The following is a 22,680-nucleotide window of genomic DNA, read 5'->3' as shown; positions in this document are numbered from 1 at the left end:
GCTGTCTCATGGGCATCCCCAAACCAGTCCGTGTCTTCCACCGAACCCCACCTCTCTGACAGGGTTTAGGATTTTAGTGAATGCTGCTAATGTCTGCATGCATTTCGTCCTTGCTCCTCAGTGCCATCATAGGGCAACCCCCGGCCATTGGCCATTCCCTTGTGGGTCGCCATACCTTGCAGGACTTATCAGAGCCCCGGAGGCAGCCCCTGAACTCCCCACCTTTCTCTTCTTTATTTGTGACTTGCTTTTCTTTTTTTTTCTTTTTTAAGATTTTATTTATTTATTCACGAGAGACATAGAGAGAGAGAGACAGAGAGAGAGAGAGAGGCAGAGACACAGGCAGAGGGAGAAGCAGGCTCCATGCAGGGAGCCTGACGTGGGACTTGATCCGGGGTCTCCAGGACCACACCCTGGGCTGAAGGCCGGCACTAAACCACTGAGCCACCCAGGCTGCCCTGTGACTTGCTTTTCATACTGAATCCAGGTTGATATTTTTATTTTATTTATTTATTTATTTATTTATTTATTTATTTATTTATTTATTTATTTTGTAAGATTTTATTTATTTATTCATGAGAGACACACAAAGAGAGAAAGAGTCAGAGACACAGGCAGAGGGAGAAGCAGGCTCCATGCAGAGAGCCCGATGTGGGACTCGATCCTGGGACTCCAGGATCATGCCGTGGGCCAAAGGCAGGTGCTAAACCTCTGAGCCACCCAGGGATCCCCAGGGTGATATTTTTAAAAACCCAAAGCCAGTCCTTGGACTCTGGGCTTGAAGCATTTTAGAGTCCCTGCCTTGGTCTCAGTCTTCAGATGAAGATCTTTACCAAATTGCATAGGAATCTACCTGAATGATCTGTTCCCATGAACCCTCATCTCCCATCTCTTCTCCCCCATCATCTTGGAACTCTAGCCTCCTCTTACTTCCTTGACCATGAACTTCCCATCCCAAGGTCCTCCCCTCCCCCTTTCTCCCTTCTCCTGTTCTTTGGTGCACAGCTACTCATGGATGCCTACCACGACTAGATACTGTTATACACGCCCAGGATACAAGAGTGAAGAAGAGCTTGCATTTCACCGGGCGATAAAAACAGCCAAAGAACATGGATAATTTGGGGCCAAGGATGGGAAGTGCAGAGAGAGTGAGACAGGGTAATGTGTAATGAGGGCCGGGGCTGGGGGTGGGAGGCTTCTTGTCGGATTGACCCCTTGAGGATGACCGGGAGGCATCCATCTGTACATCTGGGGCAGGTTCCAGGCAGAAGGGCCACTCAATGCAGGCCTCAGGGCAGGGGAGGGGCCTGGCAGCGAGGAGGGCTGGAGGGCAGGCCAGAGCGTGGGAAGACAGAGGCCGAGGGGCAGAAGAGTAGGCCTGTCTATAGGTCCTTCTAGAGCCTAGTAGGCAGTTGGTGCATACAGGTGCGTTTCTACTTTTTCTGATCTCATTTAGACTGGCTGGATTGATTGATTTATTGATTGATTGATTGATTTAAAGATTTATTTATTTATTTGAGAGAGAGAGCACACAGAGGGAGAAGTAGTTCCCCTCTGAACAGGGAGCCCAATGCGGGGCTAGATCCCAGGACCCTGGGATCATGACCTGAGCTGAAGGCAGAGGCTCAACCAACCCAGCCGCCCGGGCACCCAGACCTGCTATGTTTTATATGCATCTTTCAGCTGTCCGTTTTACTCCAAGTTGGAGTGGCAGCCCGGATCATTTAGGGGGCGGAACATATGAGACATCTTTGGTAGTAGAAATGCACTGATGACTGTCTGGTGATTGTCCTGAGACGTGGGATTCTTATCACTTTCATCATTGCTTGCCCTTCCTCCACCATCGTGCTCATCTTCTTCGTTGAGATTTTTTATTTTCATAGAAAATCCCCTAGGAATCTACCTATTTCACATCTAATTTTCCATATAGCCATAATGTTATTTCCTGATAGGAAATTAGTATCGGGTAACACATAGGTTCTCTCTGCCTTGAGTAGGACAGTGGAGCCTCGAGGTACAACAGACAGGCCCGTGGGGCAGCATCCACACGAGCAGACATCCATCCAGAGACAGATGAGGCCAGTTCCTGGAGCCTTGGTTTTCGAACTAATAAGATCTGAGCAGCTCTAGTTGGGATCTGGGGAGTCGGGGTGGATGCACTGAACCTTCTCCCTAAGTCCTGGAAGCCTTTACACAGTGAGTGAGTTTAAAATCTACCGACCCAGAAGGTTCCACAAGACCTGTGCCTTGCATTGACCCAACTAATGTTTTTTGTTTTGAATTCTCCAGAGTCTGCACATTTTAGGTCCAAATACACACATGCATTCTCCCACTTTTTGTTTTATCTACGTGGACCTGGTGGGTAGCCGAGTGGGTCGGAGTATTGGACTCAGGCCCTGGGCTGCTTGGGACCCCAGGCGCTGGACAGGCCCAGCCCTGACCTTGCCTGCCCCTTTGCTTGGCCTGGTCTTCATTGGGTTCACAGACTCCATCTTTCATAAAACCTGTCTCCTGTGCCCTGCCCCCACTGAAAAAGTCCTCCTTTGTCTCAGAAGAGAGCTCACAAACTTTTTCATACCGAGGTGTCCACACATAAAATGTGTATGTTCTTGAATTCTCTTCATTTTAAAAGAGAGGGCCCATGCTGAACACGAAAGCATGAAGGAAAAAACAAGGCCCTCCTCCAGTCTGTCCCCAGAACATACAGGGCCACCTCTCATGTCTGAGGGCAGCTGCACACATGCACCCCCATTTCCCAGTGACTCCAGGCAGGTCTGCTGTGCCAGAGTGTGGGCTAGAGCCAGGATCCCAAGCCAAGAAAATGAGCAGTTGATGCTTTTTCTTTCTGTTCTAAGCAACAATGGCAACAACAAATTCATGGCAATCAGGTTGTGGGCAGCATGAGACTGACGCTTTGGATTGAAAATTAGAGAAATATAAAGCTTGCCAATCTCGGGAGCCCCTAGCTTGAGCCTCAGCGGTCAGTTGTTGTCTGTGTCTTCCAAGATTCCAGATTTCTCTCTCTTTTTTAAATCCATTTGGTGGCATTGTCATTTCGGCAAGGACATCAGACCATTTCCTCCTCTGTGGCTCAGCTCTTGGTCAGGCTTTAGAGAACACAGGAGGCCCTCTGCATTTATGAGTTCATGTTTTGCAATTTAAAATCTCCGTTGCTCTCTGGGCCAACCCACAATCTCTACCCAAGTGATGGCTCTTGATTTTACAGGCCCTTGTGGGTTTGCTGAGGCCCTGGCGGGTGAGGGAGGCACAGGGGATGGGATGTGGTGTCATAATGCTAATGTTTCAACCCGCAGAGTTTCTCATCAGATGCCAACATCCAGGAGTTAATTCTGAACGCTTGTTCAAACCTGAGTCTCAACCACATGGCCCTTGAAGCTCAGTCTTTGCTTTTTCAAAGAATTTCAGTTTCCAGGGTTCCAACTGAGTCAAGAAAGCACCTCTTATATTTCAGGAGTGGGGATTGGCCATAATGCGGCCCAAGGTTGTGGGCGTTGGTTTTTCAGAGCTTGAGAGAAGGATGTCTGGCATGAAGCCTCCTGAGTGTTCTCCACGGGCACACACATAGACTCTCAATGTTGGTAGGGGTCTGGGCGTGTCATCAGGTCCATCCCTCTCCTGCCACATCTGAGCTGATGCCCTCCTTCTTCACTGTGCCCACCCCATGTTTATCCTCCTAGTGATGGGGAACTCACTACCTTTAAAGAGGGCCTCCCATTTTCGAAGAGCTAATAGCACAGTCCTTTCATTTATATTCCTTAAATATGTTGAATGCATCTGATGTACCAGGCACTGCTCCACAAGCTGACCACACAGAGCCAAACCAGAAAGACCCAGCCTTTGCTCTAGTGGGGCTCACGGTTACTTGGTGGAGACAAGGATATACAAAAAATACTCAAATGTAGGCAGTGGAAAAGACTCTGAAGGAAACAGGGAGATGACATGGAAAGTCACCATATTGGGGGGAGCCAGTTATGGAAGGTGTCTTCCTTCTTTCCCTGTCTTATGGATGGAGATGGGAGGGATCCATCCTGTAATGAAAAGAGGCCAGTGTGGCTGAGTGTGCTGGCTGGAGGAAGGGGTATAAGATGTAAGGTGAGGTTTGAGGGGTTTGGGGCCAGATTGCAAGGCTTTGGACTGAGGAGGATGATGAGGACACCGTGAAGGGTTTTAAGCAGAAGAGTGGATGATTCCATCCATGTTTTGAGAGCTCATCTGGCTGTTATGTTGAGATTATGGAATGGGAGCAGAGCCCTGGGATGTACAAGTTGGCAGCTCATGGCGGAGGCCTCCGCTAGACATCCAAATATGGGAGTCACTCATCCCTACGGGAGGGTGTTGTGTCTAGAGCTGAATGGTCTTACCTAGGGAGTTGAGAGAGGGGGGGTTAGGAAGAAAGGAACAGAGTCCAGAGCTGAGGGTCGGGATACTCCAGTGATTAAATGGCGTGAGGGTCAGAGTTAGTGGAAGGGATTGGGAAAGAGTGGTCAGTGATGGGAGGAGTGCCATGAGGTATTGGCACGAAGCAGTGACTGTGTTGGACCTAAGCGTGTCCCCTCTTATGTCCGGTCATTTCTAATGATGTGCTAGGCATGGCTCATCCTCAAGCCATGAAGGGTCCCTAGGCTGACTTCAAGTACTCAGATTGGAGGGTCTTCCCTTGTCTGGGTGATGCCTCCTTCTCTCAGTGGCTTCTCTGGTGTCAAGTACTGCCTCTAGAAAGCAGGCATGAGCCTCCTCTTGCCCCTCGGATGCGGGATGGGGGGTGGTGCTGGTTTGGCTTTGCAGGGGTCCATGAGCAGAGATGAGGGAGACCTCGTGACCTTGCCCTCCTCCCTCCCCAGCTCCTGTGAATTCTAAACCTAAAGCAGGGCAGCAGGATCATTTAATTCATCAGATTTCAAAACATCATTGAACTTGTCAGTACCACCATCACCACTACCTCCGTGTATTGTGGTGGAAAACCCAGTAGAAAGGACACCAGGAGTCCTTGCTTTTTTGCACTGGGCCTGCCTCTAACAAACTGGGACCCTGGGGCAGGTGCCCTGGTTGCCCAGTAGAACGAGTACGGAGGTAGGGCCTGGAGTTGACACCTTCCACATCACGTCGTGGGGCCTCTTCATATTCAGGATATAATTGTGACATGGCGTGGGGGACAGTCGTGAGCAGAGGTGGCCTTTGAGATGGGCCGTGGAAATTGGGTAGAATTTCAGTAGGTGTGCAAGGGAGATTAGGGCATTGTGCTAGGGGAAGGGGGGATTATTGTGACCAGTGAGGTAGGGGCTCAATTCAAGCTCTTTTTTTAAATAAAGATTTTATTTATTTATTCATGAGAGACACACACAGAGAAGCAGAGACACAGGCAGAGGGAGAAGCAGCTTCCCTGTGGGGAGCCCGATGTGGGACTGATCCTAGGATCCTGGGATCACAACCTGAAGGGAAGGCAGTCGCTCAACCATTAAGCCACCCAGGTGTCCTTTGATTCTAGCTCTTAATCACCATGGTGCTTGGCCTTTTCAAAAATACTTTTGGGATTAAGAGGAGAGGGGGCTTCGGGTTATTATTATGTGGAAAATGCCTTTCAGGCCCAAAGATCCTTAGAATAATGCGGGCGTCCCCCCTCATCCACTGTACACTCTCAGAGAGTACAGCTCAGAAACAATGCGTTTCTGTCCTGGACTGCCATTTCTCTGGCCCAATCCAACTGTTCCAAGTGGTCTGTTCTTGAAACAAAAAAGGTTTTCTGATGAGTCAATTTGAAAAACACACAAATTTGAAACTTAAGAAGGCTTCTTCCTTTATGGCAAGAATTCTCTGAGCCTTTAATATTTTATTGCGCCTTGGAATTAACATCCAAGGAGGGAGGTTAATGGACTTGACCATGGAACCCATCCCCTCTTGTTTTTTTTAAGGATTTTATTTATTTATTCATGAGACACAGAGAGAGAGGCAGAGACCCAGGCAGAGGGAGAAGCAGGCTCCCTACAAGGAGCCTGATACGGGACTCGATCCAGGACTCTGGGATCACGACCTGAGCCAAAGGCAGAGGCTCAATTGCTGAGCCACTCAGGTGCCCTGTTTTTGTTTTTTTAATCAACCGGTGGGTTGATTAAAAAGTGGTCCCACGACAATTCTTTGAGAAACAAACACAGCCTAGCCTAACCTGATCCTCTAGTTACTAGAATTTTCCAACTGGAAATAAAGGAAGCCTCTGACAGCTTCATATTTTCAGGTACCTCTGTGCTGTATTATTTTCCCATAGCAGAAGACTGTTGATATTAAGCCACAGATAAAAGTTAGACTCTGAAAGGACCTCCTCCCCATGTGGCCTTCCTGGTCTCTGAGTTCTGGGCCCAGATCTGTGGGCTGAGGGCCCGCACAGCACAGAGCTTTCCCCTCTGGTTTGCATTCAGCCTGAGACCTGAACCTTCTTTCAAAGCCATCAGCTGGTCTGGATGAGGAAGAAGCCAGAGCCCCACGCGCTCAGCCCTGCACATACTGCAGCTAGTGGGTGAAGCCTGGATAGAGACCTCTTGGCAACTCAGCTATTCCTGGAATGGCATTCATATGGAGAAGGAACGACAATGGCAGGGTGTGATGGGAGGGCAGGTGGGGAGAGCCAGGCCTTGGTGGTCACGTGCTTTTTTAAAAAAAATCTTTTATTTTTTAAATTATTATTATTATTTTTTGGTCACATGATTTTTTATTTTTTTAATTTATTTTTATTTTTTAAAAAAGACTTTACTTATTTATTCATGAGAGACACACACACACACAGAGAGAGAGAGAGAGAGATTGAGAGAGAGAGGCAGAGACACAGGCAGAGGGAGAAGCAGGCTCCCTGCAGGGAGCCCAATTTGGGACTGGATCCTGGGACTCTGAGATCACATCCTGAGCCAAAGACTCAACCACTGAGCCACCCAGGCGTCCCTTGGTCACATGCTTTTGAAAGCAGCCTAGCATTATGCCACTGTGCAGTCTGATCTCTTGCCCTTGGGATCCATCCCCTCTGATGGCCTCTTTCTTGGAGGTTTTATTCTCTCCTGGGCTCCCTTGTGTTTGCTCTGACTCTCCCGCATCTGCCCTTTCCTCTCCCTTCCAAGAAAACCGGTCCTCTTGACTGAGTCAGGAAGCTTTTCTGAATTCCCCAGAGCGGGACTCCAGGCGGAGCAGGGGATGGGAGGGGCAGGTGGTTCTGTAATGAAAGGTGCGGAAGGGCCCAGAAGATCTGGTGCATTTAAAAGTGCTTCCTTCATCCTTTCGGAGCCCGTAGCTCCCTGGACTGCAGGCCGGGCTAAGAATACAGCTGCGGGGGAACATGTACTTCCTTCACTGCTAAGCTGCCACGGCCGCAGGAATCTGACCTTGAGGTGAGCTTTGATCACTGAGTAACTCAAGCTTGCCCTTGTCTGCCGGGGGAGCTGGGCCCGCCTGTCACAAAGCTGTCAGCAGCTCCTGGGCCTGGCGGGGGCCTTAGAACCAAGTCTGCGGAGAGTTTTAGGCCTTCTGATCCCTGTGCCTCGCACCAGGGTTGGAGATTAAAACGCTGCCACGAGCAATTCCACAAATACTTACCTAGGCATCCACTTGGGGCCTGCAGGATGACCCTGGGTGATCGTGACGGGCTCAGCGGATGATTGCAAACTTGCAATCGGAGCCAAAGTGTGTCTCTGCACCGGGGCTCGGAGAGGAGCTCAGATCTGCCGCTTGGAGTGGTGGCCTGTTAGGTTCGCTCTGTACAGAGCAGGTTTGTCATCGATAGCTCTGTCCCTTATATCGGATACCTCTCTACCCTAATAATGACATCTGGTACATCTGCTTTGCTTTGCCATAGCAGAGGTTAGCCACTGAAGCCTGCAGGCCAAATCTGGCCCACTGCCCGATTTTGTAAATAAGGATTTATTGGGGGAGTGGGCCACACCCATTCATTTACATATTGACTAAGACCCATTTTGTGTTAAGATGCCAAAACCGAATAGTTGCCATGGACACCAGACCTGTGACTTGCAAAGCCTAAAATATTCACGGTCTGACTCTTTACAGATAATTTGCAAATACTTCCAAATACTTCTGCAGTTCTGGTTGGTGCTTCAACGATATGGTGGCTTGTGTGAGCACTGTGGTCCCCATCAATCATTATGGGAGTGACGCAGATGGAGTAAACCATCTGCTGGAACAGTCTGTAAATGCTTATTTACTCTGGTCCTCAACATCAGCTTTTTTAAAAAAAAACTTTTTATTTATTTATTTGAGATAGAGTGAGATCGGGAACAAGGGAGCATGTGTGGGGGTGGAAGAAGGTAGGAGAGAGAGAGAGAAACAGGCTCCTCACTGAGCAGGGAGCCGACTCGGGGCTCAATCCTGGGACCCCGGGATCACACCCTTAGTGGAAGGCAGACACTCAACCGACCGAGCCACCCAGGTGCTCCTAACATCAGCTTTTTAAATGAGGTACTTGGCATCATCCTTTGACAGAGCTTTCATATCAGCATGTTTGATCATTGCGCCAGGCCGACCAGCCAGTCAGTATGCCCCGTCAGAGAAGAGAAATTCAAGGCCAGGCACGTGGTAAGTGGCAAGTTAAGCCGATGGTCCGCAGAAGCAGGTGACAGAGCCATCCCCTGGACCACTGTAACTGGAGCACGCGACTGCTGGTGGTCAGGCTTCGCGTATCCTCCTATGGGATGGAACCCCTGCCGTGTCCTGAGCCGGGATACCTCCCTGCTCTCCTGGCCTAGTCCGGTCCAGGTGAAGGATTCTGGGTCTGGAGCAGTGGCCTCTGCAGTGCAGAAGCCGCGAGGACATCGTGGGCTTCCTTCTGATTAATACTGACAGGCGTTTGGACTACTCAGGCAGCCTCCTGAGGCTGGAGCGGAGGCTGCTCCCTTCTGGCTCAGCGCTGCTGTTCTTCCCCCACCCCTGCTTCCCATGTGCAGCTTCTGATTTGATAGCATTTGAGGGAAGGATAAGTGTCTTTCCTCTCTGCAAATGGAAGATCAGTCCTGTCCAGATTCCAACTCTTCTTCGAATTTTAGCGTCCTTGCCTATTATGACCGGCAATGTCTAGTGTACCTTGGGGTCTTTTAGATTATTTTTAATTATTCAAATTTTACATGAAAGCATTCTCCTTATTAAAAATAAATCAAATGATAGAGATCTCAACCAAAAACCAAACTCTCCTCCATTCCAGCTCCAGTTCGTGGAGGCAGTGTGAATATCACTCTGGCACGTCTTTGGCTCTTTTTCCAGTGAACACACACACACACACACATTGATGTGTGTGTGTGTGTGTGCATATTCACACCTCCTTATGTAGTTTTTGGGTGTGTATTTACACAGTGACATCCTGTTGTGTGTACACCTTAGTCTTTTCATCATCTTGGAGATCTTTCAAAGATTGTTCATTTTCGAAGTTGTGATTTTTTTAACTGTTGCAAAATACTCCATTGTAGTCATTTACCCTAACTTGTTTCCACTCATAGGAGTGATGGTACGATGAACATCCTTATTCATTTCTCTTTGAGTATATGTTTAAGTATTTATCCAGAATATAGTAATTACATTGTGGACTCATATTATGGGCATTTAAGGATTAAAATGTATTCTTCCAAATTGCCAGTCACAGGATTATCATATTATCATTCCTCTGAACAGTGTACAGAGGTTATCTATTGTACGTGTACTCTCTTGATGCTATCAACCCTTTTGCTTTTTGCCAATTTGATAAACATTGGCATCACATTCCTTGTGCATTTCATTGCATTTTCCTAGATACTAAAAGGTTGAGCACCATTAAATATGTTTTTTTTAAAGGTTTTATCTATTTATTCATGAGACAGAGAGAGAGAGAGAGAGAAGAGAGGGGCAGAGACACAGGCAGAGGGAGAAGCAGGCTCCCTGTGGGGAGCCCAATCAGGACAAGATCCCAGGACCTCGGGATCACAACCTGAGTTGAAGGCACACGCTCAACCACTGAGCCACCCAGGCTCCACTCAGATACGTTTTTAAAGTGTTGGTCAAGTTCTAGTTGGGATATTATTTAGGATAGCATCGAATTAGTACATTACTTTGGGGTAAGTGGTGTCTTTAAGATTTTGAGTGTTTCTATCTGGAAACATAGTATGTTTCTGTGTCTTTGACACTTCTTCTATGTGCTTTAATAAAATTTATCTGCCTTATTGAGCACCACTCCCACCAAAGAAAGTGATTCTCTAATTGATTGTATTTCTGTCGTTTTAAAATTTTATTAAAATTTGCTCTTATTAGTGAGTCCATTAATTTTGGATTCATTTAATTATTCCTTTTCTAACTTCTTAAGTTGAAAGTTTAGTTCATTCTTTGTCAATACTTCTATTTCTTAGTGAAAGCTCTAAGGGTATACATTTTCCACTGAGTACTGATTGGACCACCACCTGTAGATTTGGCATTTACTACTCTCAATACCAATCCTTGCTGAAGAACGTTTTAGTTCTCATCTTCATTTCCTTGTCCCAATACTATTTTTTAAATTTCCAATCTTATTTTGGCCAGTTTGTTTTTCATTTCTACTTTCTGTTCTCCTCCAGTTGTGCCTTTATCACTTCTGTTTCCTTTGAGATTTATTGAGCATTTCTTGTTGCCTAATGTGTAGTGTGTAGTTTCCTTGAGTTTGAAAATAATTTATGATCTTTTTTATATGGACACAAAATTTCTTTTATCAATAATCTCTCTGCTACAGTAATTGTTTTTTAGTTACTTGATTTGTCTATTCTGAAAGAGGTATGCTGAAGTCTCTCACTATAATTGTGATTTTGTCGATTTCTTCTCGTATTCTAAGTGTTCTTTGCTTTATACCTTTTCTGGGCCATGTTATTATATGCATAAAGGTTTATGACTCTTATTTCCTCATGGTGAACTGGATCTTTCCATACTATGAAGTATCCCTGTTTGGCCCCTTTCGTCTTTTTCAATTTAAATTCTGTTTTGTTTGATGCCATTATTACTAAACTTACTTTCTTTTTGTTAATATTTGCCTGGCACCTCTTTTTAAAACCTTTTGATTTTTCGGCTGTTGTTTGTTTTAGGTGTATCTCTTGTATCAGACTATTTTTATTTATTTATTTATTTATTTATTTATTTATTTATTTATATCAGACTATTGATAGGAATTATGTAATTCAAGGTGAAGTTCTACATCTTCTAACAAGGGATGTGAATCCATTTATGTATATTGTGATTGATGATGTTATTATACTTACTATGTTTATCTATGTGTTTTATTTATTGTACCTGTGGCAAAAAAACCTTCAGCATTGTATTCCCAGAGCCAACCAGGGGGCTGGCCTCAAAACAGCAGATGTTCAGCAAATGCTCATTGGATGAAAACTTCCTTGAGCCCTTTATTCTGATCTGATTTGACAGATTATGGGAAAATAACTCCATTGTAATGGGGTTGGGACTAAAGTCCAAAGTATTGGCAAAAGAAGTTTCAAGAAGGTTTTAGTTACATTTTTAAATCTAAGGGATTTTTCCTATTCATGTACATTTAACTTCAAAGATTTTGAGTTTTCAAAAAAAAGAAAAAAAAAAAACAAAGATTTTGAGTTTTCTCTAAATATGAGGTCTATTATTAGTGGTAGTGGGGAGTAAAGAGTAAGTAAAGGTTTTAGAATTGGAGGAGGTAATCCAGGCTGTCATCTGTACCAGCCATGCTGCCTGGGTGGGTGTACACCCAACATTTCCCAGCAAAACTCCATCACTGTTTCAGTTCTGGATTTAGATCTCACATATATTGATATTTCCAGCCTCATCTACCAGAGTACCGGATAATTGATTTACTTTTGAAAAAATAGTATTATGGCAACATTAACTTTATTGCAGACTGCTCCCCTGGAGGAATTACTAGGCTGGAGAAAGACAAACAGATTTAATGGAGAGGTATATAAAAAAATGAAGTTAGGATGGCTCACAATGTAGGACATCATTTTCTTACCTTAATTGACAAAGAAATTGAAAACATAAAAGGAGCATATGTTCCATCACAGTGAAAAGGATACTAGACTGGAATCAAGGGCCTCCCAGATTTGGCTGTGCCAGTTGGGCTCATCAAAACATCTCCGGAAATCCCTTTCAGTACAAAGGAGCTGTATTAGTTGATCTCTGACATTTCTTCCAACTGTAAAATGCTTCCAGTCTGTGTCTGGAAAAATCTTCCATGAAACTCTGGTGACAGTTAACCCAACCGGTGCCCTTAAGATTCTGTCGTGATCTCCCTGCAACTCATACCAGGTTCATCTTACTTGGTGATTGATTATAAGCCATGCAGATTTCATAGTTTTGAGTACCGTGTTGAGCATTGATGTGTTTCTCTAAGCTTTTACATGGTAGCCAGTTACTGCGCTGTGAGGATAAAGCCCTGTGGCTTCTCCAGTTGCTTTGCCTTGTTTAGAGCAGCACTCACCCCAGTGATTCTTTGGCACTCGGAAGAAAGGACGCGGGTGACAGATGGACAGAGCTAAATGCAGCTCCTCTAGCTGGACACCAAAGGTTCCCTCCGTAGTGCTGAACCCAGGCTGTCCTCTTCTCCCTTCCTCCCTGAAATGACATTATTTTGCAGTAGAAGGTGAACTACAGAATTCTCTTCTCTGCCTGAATATCAGTTGGAAGCTTGGAAATTTGATCCAACCTGGGAGTTCAATGAATCTACAGAAGTAGAACCCAGTGTCCCACCTGGTGATTTGACTGAGCACAGACTGCTCTGTGCTGAGGCTAAGGACTAGGGTTAAGATACCAAGATACAGCTTGGCTGAGCAAATGGATTTTCATAGCCTCCTCTTCTCCATCTGCGTTTTCTTCCAATTTACTACAAAACTGGTGTTGGCCTCAATACTGTTTGCTCTTCCCAGCCATCCTCACGATTCCTACCTCCTTGATGGATGTTGATATTTTGAAGAGTGGTTTTAAGTTATTCTTGGAATATAGGGGTTCCACTAAGCAAGCCCTTTAAAACCTCTTGGGGGCAAGAAGAGAGCAGATAGTGGGTGGGGCTAGGACCCTCTAACATGTGTACACTGGGAAAAAACCTGGGAAGGAGTTTGACATATTTTAACTTGAGTTTAACTCCTATGAGTGGAACTAGAGCTATTTCCCTACAGCCTTTTCTTAAAAATGGCCATAATTAAGTATGTATTATAAAAGTGAATTGTCTGAGTTCTGTTCATACAAGATGGCTTCTGCCCCCTGGGAGGACTATGGCTTTCAGTGGTCATGGTGCGCCAGGCACCATGCTCCTCGTGGCACAGCTGTCCCCTGGTCCTGGCCAGCTCTTCCTAACCTGATGTCTCTCCCCTCCCAGAATGGCTGCAGTCTGTCCAGGCCACCATGATCCTGTCCATCATCTTTAGTGTTCTGTCGCTGTTCCTGTTCTTTTGCCAACTCTTCACCCTCACCAAGGGGGGTCGGTTTTACATCACTGGAGTCTTCCAAATCCTTGCCGGTAAGTTGGAAATGAAGTTCATGGGGGAGACTGTGCCTGTCCATGTCCATGGCTGGGGAATGATCAGTTAGTAAAGGGACATGGCCCCAGAATGACTGATATTTGAGTGTACCTTGGATGGTTTTTATAAAGTACAGGTGGGTGACTATGTGCGTTGAGTGCATACCTACACCTTAGGATTTGGGAACTCTCCACTGTTCCACAGAATGAGATCCATAGGGAATAGGACTTAGGGAGTCTGGAAGGAAGGTCCCTAACCAAGCCAGACCTATCACCAGGAATGAAGCTACAATTGGGACACATATCAGAGGTAAATGCAAAGAATATCAGTAGAGCAAAGGCCAGTCTTGAGGGTGTATCTCCGTAAATTACATTCTGCCCTGAGGAGCCATCCCTACTTCGGCATGGAAAGTGGCCCCAATGTGCTGCTGAGCCTGCTCTCAGGTATGTGTCTCCTCCCTCTGAGCAGTGACGAAGGCATGGCAAATTCTTACTCTCCTTTATTCCCCCTCCAGGGTTCCACTGTGGTTTGATTTACTGTTGTCATCCTCATGTGTCTTCATTTTGACACTCCTGGGTAACATGCCATTATTTCCAAATATGGGGCCGTGACAGCACATGGGAGGTTTCCTTTGTTTCCTCCTAAAATTACCTTCAAGTTCCCCCACTGTACAGGTTATCCATATGTACAATATGCAGAGTCCTAGAAGCTTCTATTATAGAAGGTGACATCTTCCAACTTTGTCTCTAAATTCTGACAGACATCTTCCTTCATTGACTCTTATCCTTCTGTCTGTTGACTACTAGTTGACTCAGTCAGTAGACAATGGAGAGAAATAAGAGGCAGATGTGGTGGATCTTATAGTCCATGCTAATAAGTCACAAACTCCATATGTACCAGAGTACATCTACGTACTATGAGATGTCCTAGTGTCTGGCTATCTGAATAGGCAAAAGGGCTATTCTATTGTCTTTTATTTTCCTTGGTTGTTGGAATGTCCATGGTGCTGAATCACCACTCTGTGCTCAGGAGGCCAGAGGGTTGAAAACAGCCCACATGTCCTTGGTGGGTGGATGGATGTGCAGATAGAATGGCTTACACATGGCTATATAAGGCACGGCTGAGGTTGAATGTTGACCTTTTCTAGAAGCCAGAGAGTTACTTTTTCCTGGAAAAAGGAATTAGCCTGGACAGCTACTTATCATTAAATACTAAATACATTTCAATATACACCGTTTGAGGATTTCAAAACCAAATAGGGCTTTGCTCCTTGCGTAGGTGTTATTATACTGAGCCAAGCTCCTGGAGTGTTGCCAATTTTGTTAGATCACTAATTATGGAATAAGGTATCATTCCTAGGTATGTTAGAATCAGAGCTATCATTAGTCACTCCATTTCCAGAAATAACACACAAAACTAGAATGTATTCTGGGATTTCTTTTTTGGCTCACTATTTACGGTTTGATATCAAGTCAAATGATGTTCATATCTGTTGCATCAATGGATGCATGCCAGACTTAGGAACCAGATCTTTCACAAAATGTTTATATCTGACCTATACAAGTGTTATTTTATTAATAAATAAACTGAGACCGGGAGAGGATAATGAGTACCCAAGAGCACCCAGCTCATGCAAGAACAAGTGAATGCCTCTACTTCCTCTCATTCCACATGGACTCAATATACACTTAGGAACATCCTTATAGTTAGAGATACAGAATCCACCAAAGTTGCTACAGAACACAAAATCCAAGGCAGAAACTTGGCTTTTCCAAAGTGAATGTGCTAATCTGTCCTGTTTTGAATCTCCTCTGAACTCAACTCATGCCTGCTAGAATTCTGCTATTAAAAAACCTCTCTATATCTAAAAGCACATGATTTGTTCCTCACTTCTCCCCTTCAAATATCAATTCTTATCTCTCATGGGACCCAATTTTCAGTTTATCTGTTCGTCAACCCAGTAGCCCATGTTGGAAGAGGAAGTTGTCATGAATTAGGAACGTCAAGCCACAGTAGCCATCGTAATTTTTAAGCCCAGAGAATGTTCTGTTCCTAACTGTTTGCTCCAGTTAACGTGAGCTGAAAGCAAGTCCACTGGCAACCACAGGCTCTCCAGAATGTTGGGTTTGAACTTGCCATGTAGGGCCTTGCCACTCAAGTTGAGGACTAAAGGAGGAAGGGGCTTCCTTTAGAGACTCCCGTGCTGCTTCAAAGCACCGAAGTATTTTGAGTGGAAGCCACTGGAAGATCTTCTGAGTCTCCCAGGTGGCTGTTTCGGGCTGCACTGTCTCTGCCTGGCTTCTCTTTGGAGGTCTCAGCTTCAGTCTTCACAGATCATGCACAGGAGCATGCAGGAAAGGCAGGGCTGAGGTGTGGGGGGGCTCTCAGGCCGACTGTAGCTTTAGGAGCAGTCTCTGCTTGCTCTAGATTACACCTCTGCGTGTGGTTATCGGTCTGCCTGCTTCGCTGCCTCATCCCCTTCTGCTTTTCATAATAAGCCACAAGCCTCACATTTAAGAGCTGTCTTCCTTTGATTACATACTTCTTAGGTTGGCTGCTTCCTGGAGATGTGTCGAGAGGCTTCATCTAGTTCATCACTTTTCAATCTTAGCTGTACATCAGAATCACTGTTGAGGGGTGCCTGGGTGGCTCAGTCAGTTGAGTGTCTGACTCTTGGTTTCGGCTCAGGTCATGACCTTAAGATTGCGGGATCAAGCCCCGCATCCAGCTGTGTGCTTGGCAAGGAGTCTGCTTGAGATTCTCTTTCTCCCTCTCCCTCTGCCCCTCCTCCTACTTATACATTCCTTCTGTCTCTCAACTAAATCTTTTTCAAAAAGAAAAAAAAAAAAAGAATCACCTTTTTAAAAAGAAGATGCTTTAAAAAAAATACAGTGTTCAGCCTTCATCCCCGAAGAGCTCTTGGGTGGGGCAGCTCCTTGGGTGACTCTCATGTTAATCCAGGGTTGGGAATGACTCATGTAAACCATCAAACCATCTCTAATTCCACTATAAGGTCTTCAAAGAATTTCTCTGTTGACAGCTCATCCCATTCATGAGCCATAGATTCTTCTAAACCTCTTTCTTAGAGAAGAGTCATTGTATCCTCTATATGGATTTGGGGGTCTTTTTAAAAAAATTTTTTTTCATGAGAGACACAGAGAGAGAGGCAGAGACATAGGCAGAGGGCGAAGCAGGCTCCCTGCAGAACTCAATCCCAGGAACCTGAGATCACAACCTGAGCCAAAGGCAGACGCTCAATCACAGAGCCACCCAGTTGCCCCCTGGAGTCTTTTTTATTTTCAGAACCGGTACCCATCTGTTCTCAGACAATGGTTACCCTGGCCCTAGCTCCACTGGGCTGGGTTGCACTCAATGGGAAAGCATCAAGAAATTCATAGAGATACAGACCTGAAAGACAGAGCCACATGTTTTGATCTGTATTTCACTGCTTAACACCCAGCACCAAGCTCCGGGCATACCACGTAGAAGGCCCTGAATAACCCACTTGTTGGATGACTGGATAATTGTATTCCCTTGGCAGAATCAAACACGAGTCACATGTGTAGTTAGTATTTATTGTGATTAAGAAGAAAAGACGGAAAAAAAGACTCCTGAGTGAGTTTTTCTGTTTGTTCTGTTTCTTCTATCAAATAGATACAGACATTGGGGCTTAAGCATGAAAGACTTTGGGGGATGAATAAAAGCACAGCGCCCTCCTTATTCTGCGGGGCTCAAAGGCAGTGGCGGCCAGTTACCACATTTACAGACCCCCCCCCCCCCCCCGTTGGGGGTGAACTGTTCCAAATGTTGCCCTGGCCATGCCCAGGTCAGAATCCAGGAATGCTGTGGGTGGCTTTCGAGGCAGCAGGGGTCACTTGGACGCTGAAGATGGAAATGGGGCCAGCAGTGCAAAGAAGGTTCTGTGTAGGTCAGATAGAGAGCCCAACGCTTTTCAGTGGAATGGACCTTCCGGCCTCTTCCTGCCCCACCTTGTGACCCTCCAAGGTGCTCACTCATCCATCCAAGGCCATGAGGCACCTCGTACCCACCATTTACTTTCTAGCCAACTTCACCCTGGCTTGTGCTCCAGGTTCTCGAATGAACGGCTTCTGCAGAGATCGCTGATGTAACTGCTCAAGTCACTTGCTGGGCCCCTGCACGCCTTTCAGTTCTGTTGACCTCTCACTGCTCCCAACTGTTTATTCTGTGGCTTCCAAGACCACTGTTTGCCCAGTTAGCTCACTTAGCCCACCGGAGACGGGGGAGCCAGGCCAGGGTCCCCCTCTCCCCCTCACCCCAGATCCAGTCCAGCCCTGAGTCCCGCCCCACTGTGTAGCATCCTGGATGGATATTGTGTCCATTTCTGTTCTCTTCTTGCACTCACTAACACCACCGCAGGTGTGCAAAAGCCAACTCAGGTGTCTTCCTGTCCCCTGTCTCATCCCTGCCCCTAAATCCATTTCACCTGCTGCTGCTGTAGTGATCTTCCTAAAACACACACCAGATCATGTTTCCTCTCTGCCAACGATGTGCTTCCCACCACAACTTCCTCAGCGTGCGGCTCAGGGCTCTGTCGCCAGGCCTGGGGCGCTCCCCTGCCTCCCCTTACGCTGCCCCCACTCTGTTCTGGGAGATTTTTGTCTTGGTGGTTCTTCTGCTGGTGGTTCCCACCCAGCCCTCTCTGTCTTCCTTGCCTCCCCCATGTTCTTCCTTTACTGGCACCCCCTTCTCACCCTTTCTTCACCTGGCTGACTCTCTTGCACCCTGTATACTCAGGTCATGCACCAGCTCCCCCACCAGGCTTCCCTGGGCTCCCCAGTTAGGACTCTGGGCCTGTCCATGCTCTCAGGGCATCATCTAGTGCCTTTCTCTCTCACTCTCTTGAAATCATGTCAGACGACACTGGAAGGTTCTACTGGCGTGGCTGTTTCTGAATGACACTCCCCTCTGAATCTAGGGGCCATGTCCAGTCCATCTTGGTGCCCTCAGTAGCTAGGACAGTGCTGCACACACTAGGGACTCATTACATGTGTTCTGAACCAGACAGAATGGAGATAAGGAAGTGTGGAGAATTCCCTCCGTTTCTGCCTTTGCCTTTGGCCCCTTTTTGGTTCCCTTCTAAGGGTTCTGGGGTCTGATCGCTCACCTGTGTTTGACTATCGCTGTTAAGGGAGACTTGAGGCCTCCCCTTAAAGGGGGCCTTGGTGGTTGCAGATCCAGCTCAATGTTGTCTGGACAGGGTCAGCGGCCACCACTTACAGGTGACTGCCCTCCGGGACTCAGGCCCCTACAAGGGCGTCCCCATCACTGCCAGGGCACAGATTCTGGTCCTTCCAGAAGGAAGGACCTTACTTACCTTCCCCGTGGGGGCCTTCATCCCCACGCCCCCACCTGCTAGTGGCTGAGGAAGCCAGTTACAGCCCACTTACAGGGACAGGTGTGTGACATTGGAGGGACTACCGAGTGGCCTCAAATACCCCATTTTCCAGGTCACCTCTCGTGCTGTACATGCAGACAGCCTGGTAATAACGTATTCCCTAAAACATCAGTCTCCCGACGACCGTAATTACAAGGCGTGTGTCCACTCTCGGGCTTTGTCAGGATCTGAGCTCAGTGCTTGTCGCAGCGAAGCTTAAATTCATTTACTGCTGAGATTCTCTTGCAGCGAATATCATATAAACTAGGCCACCTGGTCAGTCACCACACTTCTGAATCCTGCCTCCCTCCGTCCCTCTGGGTCACAGATAGTTTGCTCTTTGCCAGTGAGATCTGGGCACAGCTGGTCGATGCAACTCTCGTTCCAGATGGCCCATTTGGAAGCCTTGCCAGCATGACAAGTATCACCTGGTCTTTTAGCATGCATTTCCCTTGGTCACATTTCTCTTTCCATAGCCCTGCTCTCATGAGGTTAGCCCAAGAGATAGTCTCAATCTTTCCTAAAGACACAAATTTGCTCTCTGCAGAGGTGAGCCATGGAGCTGTGGGGAGAAAAGAATTGGGGATCACAGCCTGAGGCCCAATGAAGCCTGTCCCTGGCAGATGCAAACGGCTGTCTTTCTCCAATGACAATTTGCCAGCTGTGGTTTCCCTTCTAACACAGGCATCTTCGCTGCCTCCTGCATTTTCTGTAGGTGGCAGGTCCTGGATCCTATCCCGCCATAGTCCCAGGACTATTGTGTGGCTTTCTCAACAGGGGCCAACCCGGTGGGAGTTCACTCCTCTGACTTGGAGAAGGCCAGTCTTATCGGGGTGGTGAATGTAACATATTCCCACTTAGGCACTTTATTCAAACAAAGTTGCAGTGTCCCATGGAATAGCAGCCCAAATAGCAGCGAGGTTAGATGTAGGTGGTCTCGGGCGTTGGGAGCTTTGGAACCACAGGCATCCCACATAACATGCTGGCTTTATAATAGAGTCACTCAGAGCCTCTCACAGACCCTGTTTTCAAGGAGGGAACAGAGTGAACAGAGCAGGCTTTGTGCAGCTCCGGGCGGGGTGCTGACATCACCGGGCCCCCTCCTGTGGGGGGATGCCGACTGTCACTGTGGGCATGGACCATCACTCTTGAACTTGTCTGCTTCAAGAGCCTCTAGGTGGAGGTTTTTCTTATCCTTTTAATGCCAAACAGCTGCAGAGGTGGGCCTGATTTTATCTGTGTATCCGATGACCTTCTCCTCCTCTTTGGGCTTCAGACCAACCTTTGGGCACCAGAAACTATTGGAAGGGATCAAGTGCAATGATAGTTTACTCTCTCTGCTTCCCACCCATATCCTGTCCTTCCTCCTCACCTTTTTTCCTCTCTCCATATTCCTTTGTCTCGATCAGTTACGTGGCAATCCTGCTGAGCAGCCCTGGGTTCTGCCCCGAGCCCAGTGCTCCGGCCCTGGCACCACTCAAATAATGGCAGTCATTTCACCTTACTGGTTCAGATGACACCACCACCCATTTGTAGAGTGACTCGCGGGTTTCCAGGGGCTCCCCCACCCAAATCTCCTCGGAAAGAGCTAGGTGGGTTTATCTTGCAACCCACATCATTGCTGGCCACCTCCTCCTGTCAACTAGGAATTGGTGACAGTTGGAGGCACAGAAATGGGACCGAATAGATGACAAGGCGCCTTGGAGATGCCAGTCTGGGGCATGTAAGTCAGAAGCAGAGAGCAGATTGCTTCCCATGTTCCTATATCTTTGAGACCCCTCCTCTCAATTCTGCATCTGGCAGCAGATTCTTTCCAGAACCGGATATGCTTTTCTTGTACAGTGTTGTCTGTCAAAGATTGGGCGATATGGTCTGTGTGTGTGTGTTGTGTGTGTGTGTGTGTGTGTGTGTGAATGAGAGAGAGAGAGAGAGAGTCCAGGGCAGACAGGGGCTGGGGCAGGTACCAAGGGTCCTGTGGAGTCTGTACTGGAGATGGTAGACAGTGACCCCTCACTGTGACCTCTCCCTCATGCTACTTGTCCCTCTCTTTTGGCAGGTCTGTGCGTGATGAGCGCAGCGTCCATCTACACGGTGAGGCACCCAGAATGGCATTTCAACTCTGACTACGCCTATGGCTTCACCTACATCCTGGCCTGGGTGGCCTTCCCGCTGGCCCTTCTCAGCGGTGTCATATACGTGATCTTGCGGAAACGTGAATGAGGCGCCCAGACAGTTGGTCTGAGGCACTGAGCATACATAGGGAAAGGGAGGAAGGAAACCAGAAACCTGAAGAAAAAAAAGAAAAAAAAAAAAAAAGAGCTAGCCAAAAAACCCAAACTCAAACCAAACCAAACAGAAAGCAGTCGAAGGGGGGGTGGGGGTTAGTGTTGATTGAAGATGTATATAATATCTACGGTTTATAAAACCTATTTATAACACTTTTTACATATATGTACATAGTATTGTTTGCTTTTTATGTTGACCATCAGCCTTGTGTTGAATCTTAAAGACGTAGCTAAGGAACTTGACATCTTAACCGTATAATCAAGCTCAGTAGTTTTGTTCTGTGTTTTGTTCTTTTTGTTTTGCCCGGACATACAATAACTCCATCTCGCCCCTTCCCTTTTATCTGAAAGAAGATACCTCCCTTCCGCTCCACCTCATTCAGAAAACCAAAGTGTGGGTAGAAACCCCTGAATGGCCAAAACCCCTTAAACTGTGGGGGACCCAGTGCATTGGGCACAGAGACGGGCACTGCCCAGGCCTCCGTGCGAAGCCTCCCACTCACATGGATAAAACCCCTAAACTGGAGCCCTTGGCAAAAACAACGGCTTGTGGCTTTGGAATACTTGCCCTTGACGGTGGGTGTCTCAGTCACACGTCTAGATGAGAAATCGGTGACAACGAACCTATGAAATGGTGCTATGTATTTACCATTCCTTATTATCACTAATCATCTAAACTACTCACTGGAAATTCAATTAACGATTTTACGACGTAAAGTAGAATGGAGACCTGAATAATTCTGTGTAATATAAATGGTTTATAACTGCTTTTGTACCTAGCTAGGCTGCAGTTATTACAATAATAAATGAATAATAAACACAGCCTTCATTGCTCCTACATTCTTCTTACGGTCGGAGCATGAGGACAAGCCTCTGGACCCCCCGGGACAGCGCATTCCCAGGGCTCAGCTGGGTCTAGACTGTTCTCTGCCTCCAAGGACTGTCTGGCAATGACTTGTATTGGCCACCAACTGTAGATGTATATACGGTGCCCTTCTGATGCTAAGACTCCAGACCTTTTTTTTTTTTTCGGCTTTGCTTTTTCTGATTTTATACCAACTGTGTGGACTAAGATGCATTAAAATAAACATCAGAGTAACTCACTGATCTCTCCTGGGATTTTGTGGGGACCTCGGTGGGGGTGGGACGTGCGTTTCAGAGCGGAGAGAGGAGCTGCAGCAGAGAACAAGGTTGAGCTCATGGTCGAGGTTGCACTTTGGCTTGGCTTTCTTTACAGACTACAGGAAGCATGTCATGCCTCCCATAAGCTTATGCAAGATGTCTGCTAATTGGGGAGGCCTGGGAGTTGCAGCTGAAACAAACTGTAAATGGGCTGGAAGGGACTTAAGTGTTCGTTTAGCTCAGCCCTCTCTCTTGTGGTCTTTTCTGTGATGAGCCATGTGGGGACGATGGAGGCATGTCATGCATTTGCCTAACCTATGGAGAATGTTGGTGTGAGCAGCACAGTCCCCTGACCTGTAAAAGG

The 22,680-nt window shown here is 46.8% G+C and overlaps 1 protein-coding gene across 2 annotated transcripts in view; it reads left to right on the top strand.

Moving 5' to 3' along the window:
• PMP22 (peripheral myelin protein 22) overlaps window positions 1-22,297 on the top strand; it is a 32,284-nt gene extending 9,987 nt beyond the window's left edge. For both annotated transcript variants that reach the window (XM_038536948.1, XM_038536947.1), the window contains exons 4-5: window positions 13,352-13,492; window positions 20,966-22,297. In XM_038536948.1, the coding sequence (XP_038392876.1) occupies window positions 13,352-13,492; window positions 20,966-21,129 (305 nt within the window). In that variant the 3' untranslated portion in view covers window positions 21,130-22,297. The remainder of the gene's footprint in view (window positions 1-13,351; window positions 13,493-20,965) is intronic.
• Window positions 22,298-22,680: the final 383 nt, after the last annotated feature.

The sequence above is a fragment of the Canis lupus genome, chromosome 5 (genome assembly GCF_011100685.1).
Source record: "Canis lupus familiaris isolate Mischka breed German Shepherd chromosome 5, alternate assembly UU_Cfam_GSD_1.0, whole genome shotgun sequence".
Lineage (NCBI taxonomy): Eukaryota > Metazoa > Chordata > Mammalia > Carnivora > Canidae > Canis > Canis lupus.
The sequence above is the reverse complement of the archived record's forward strand: the minus strand, read 5'-3'. Positions and strand labels throughout refer to the sequence as shown.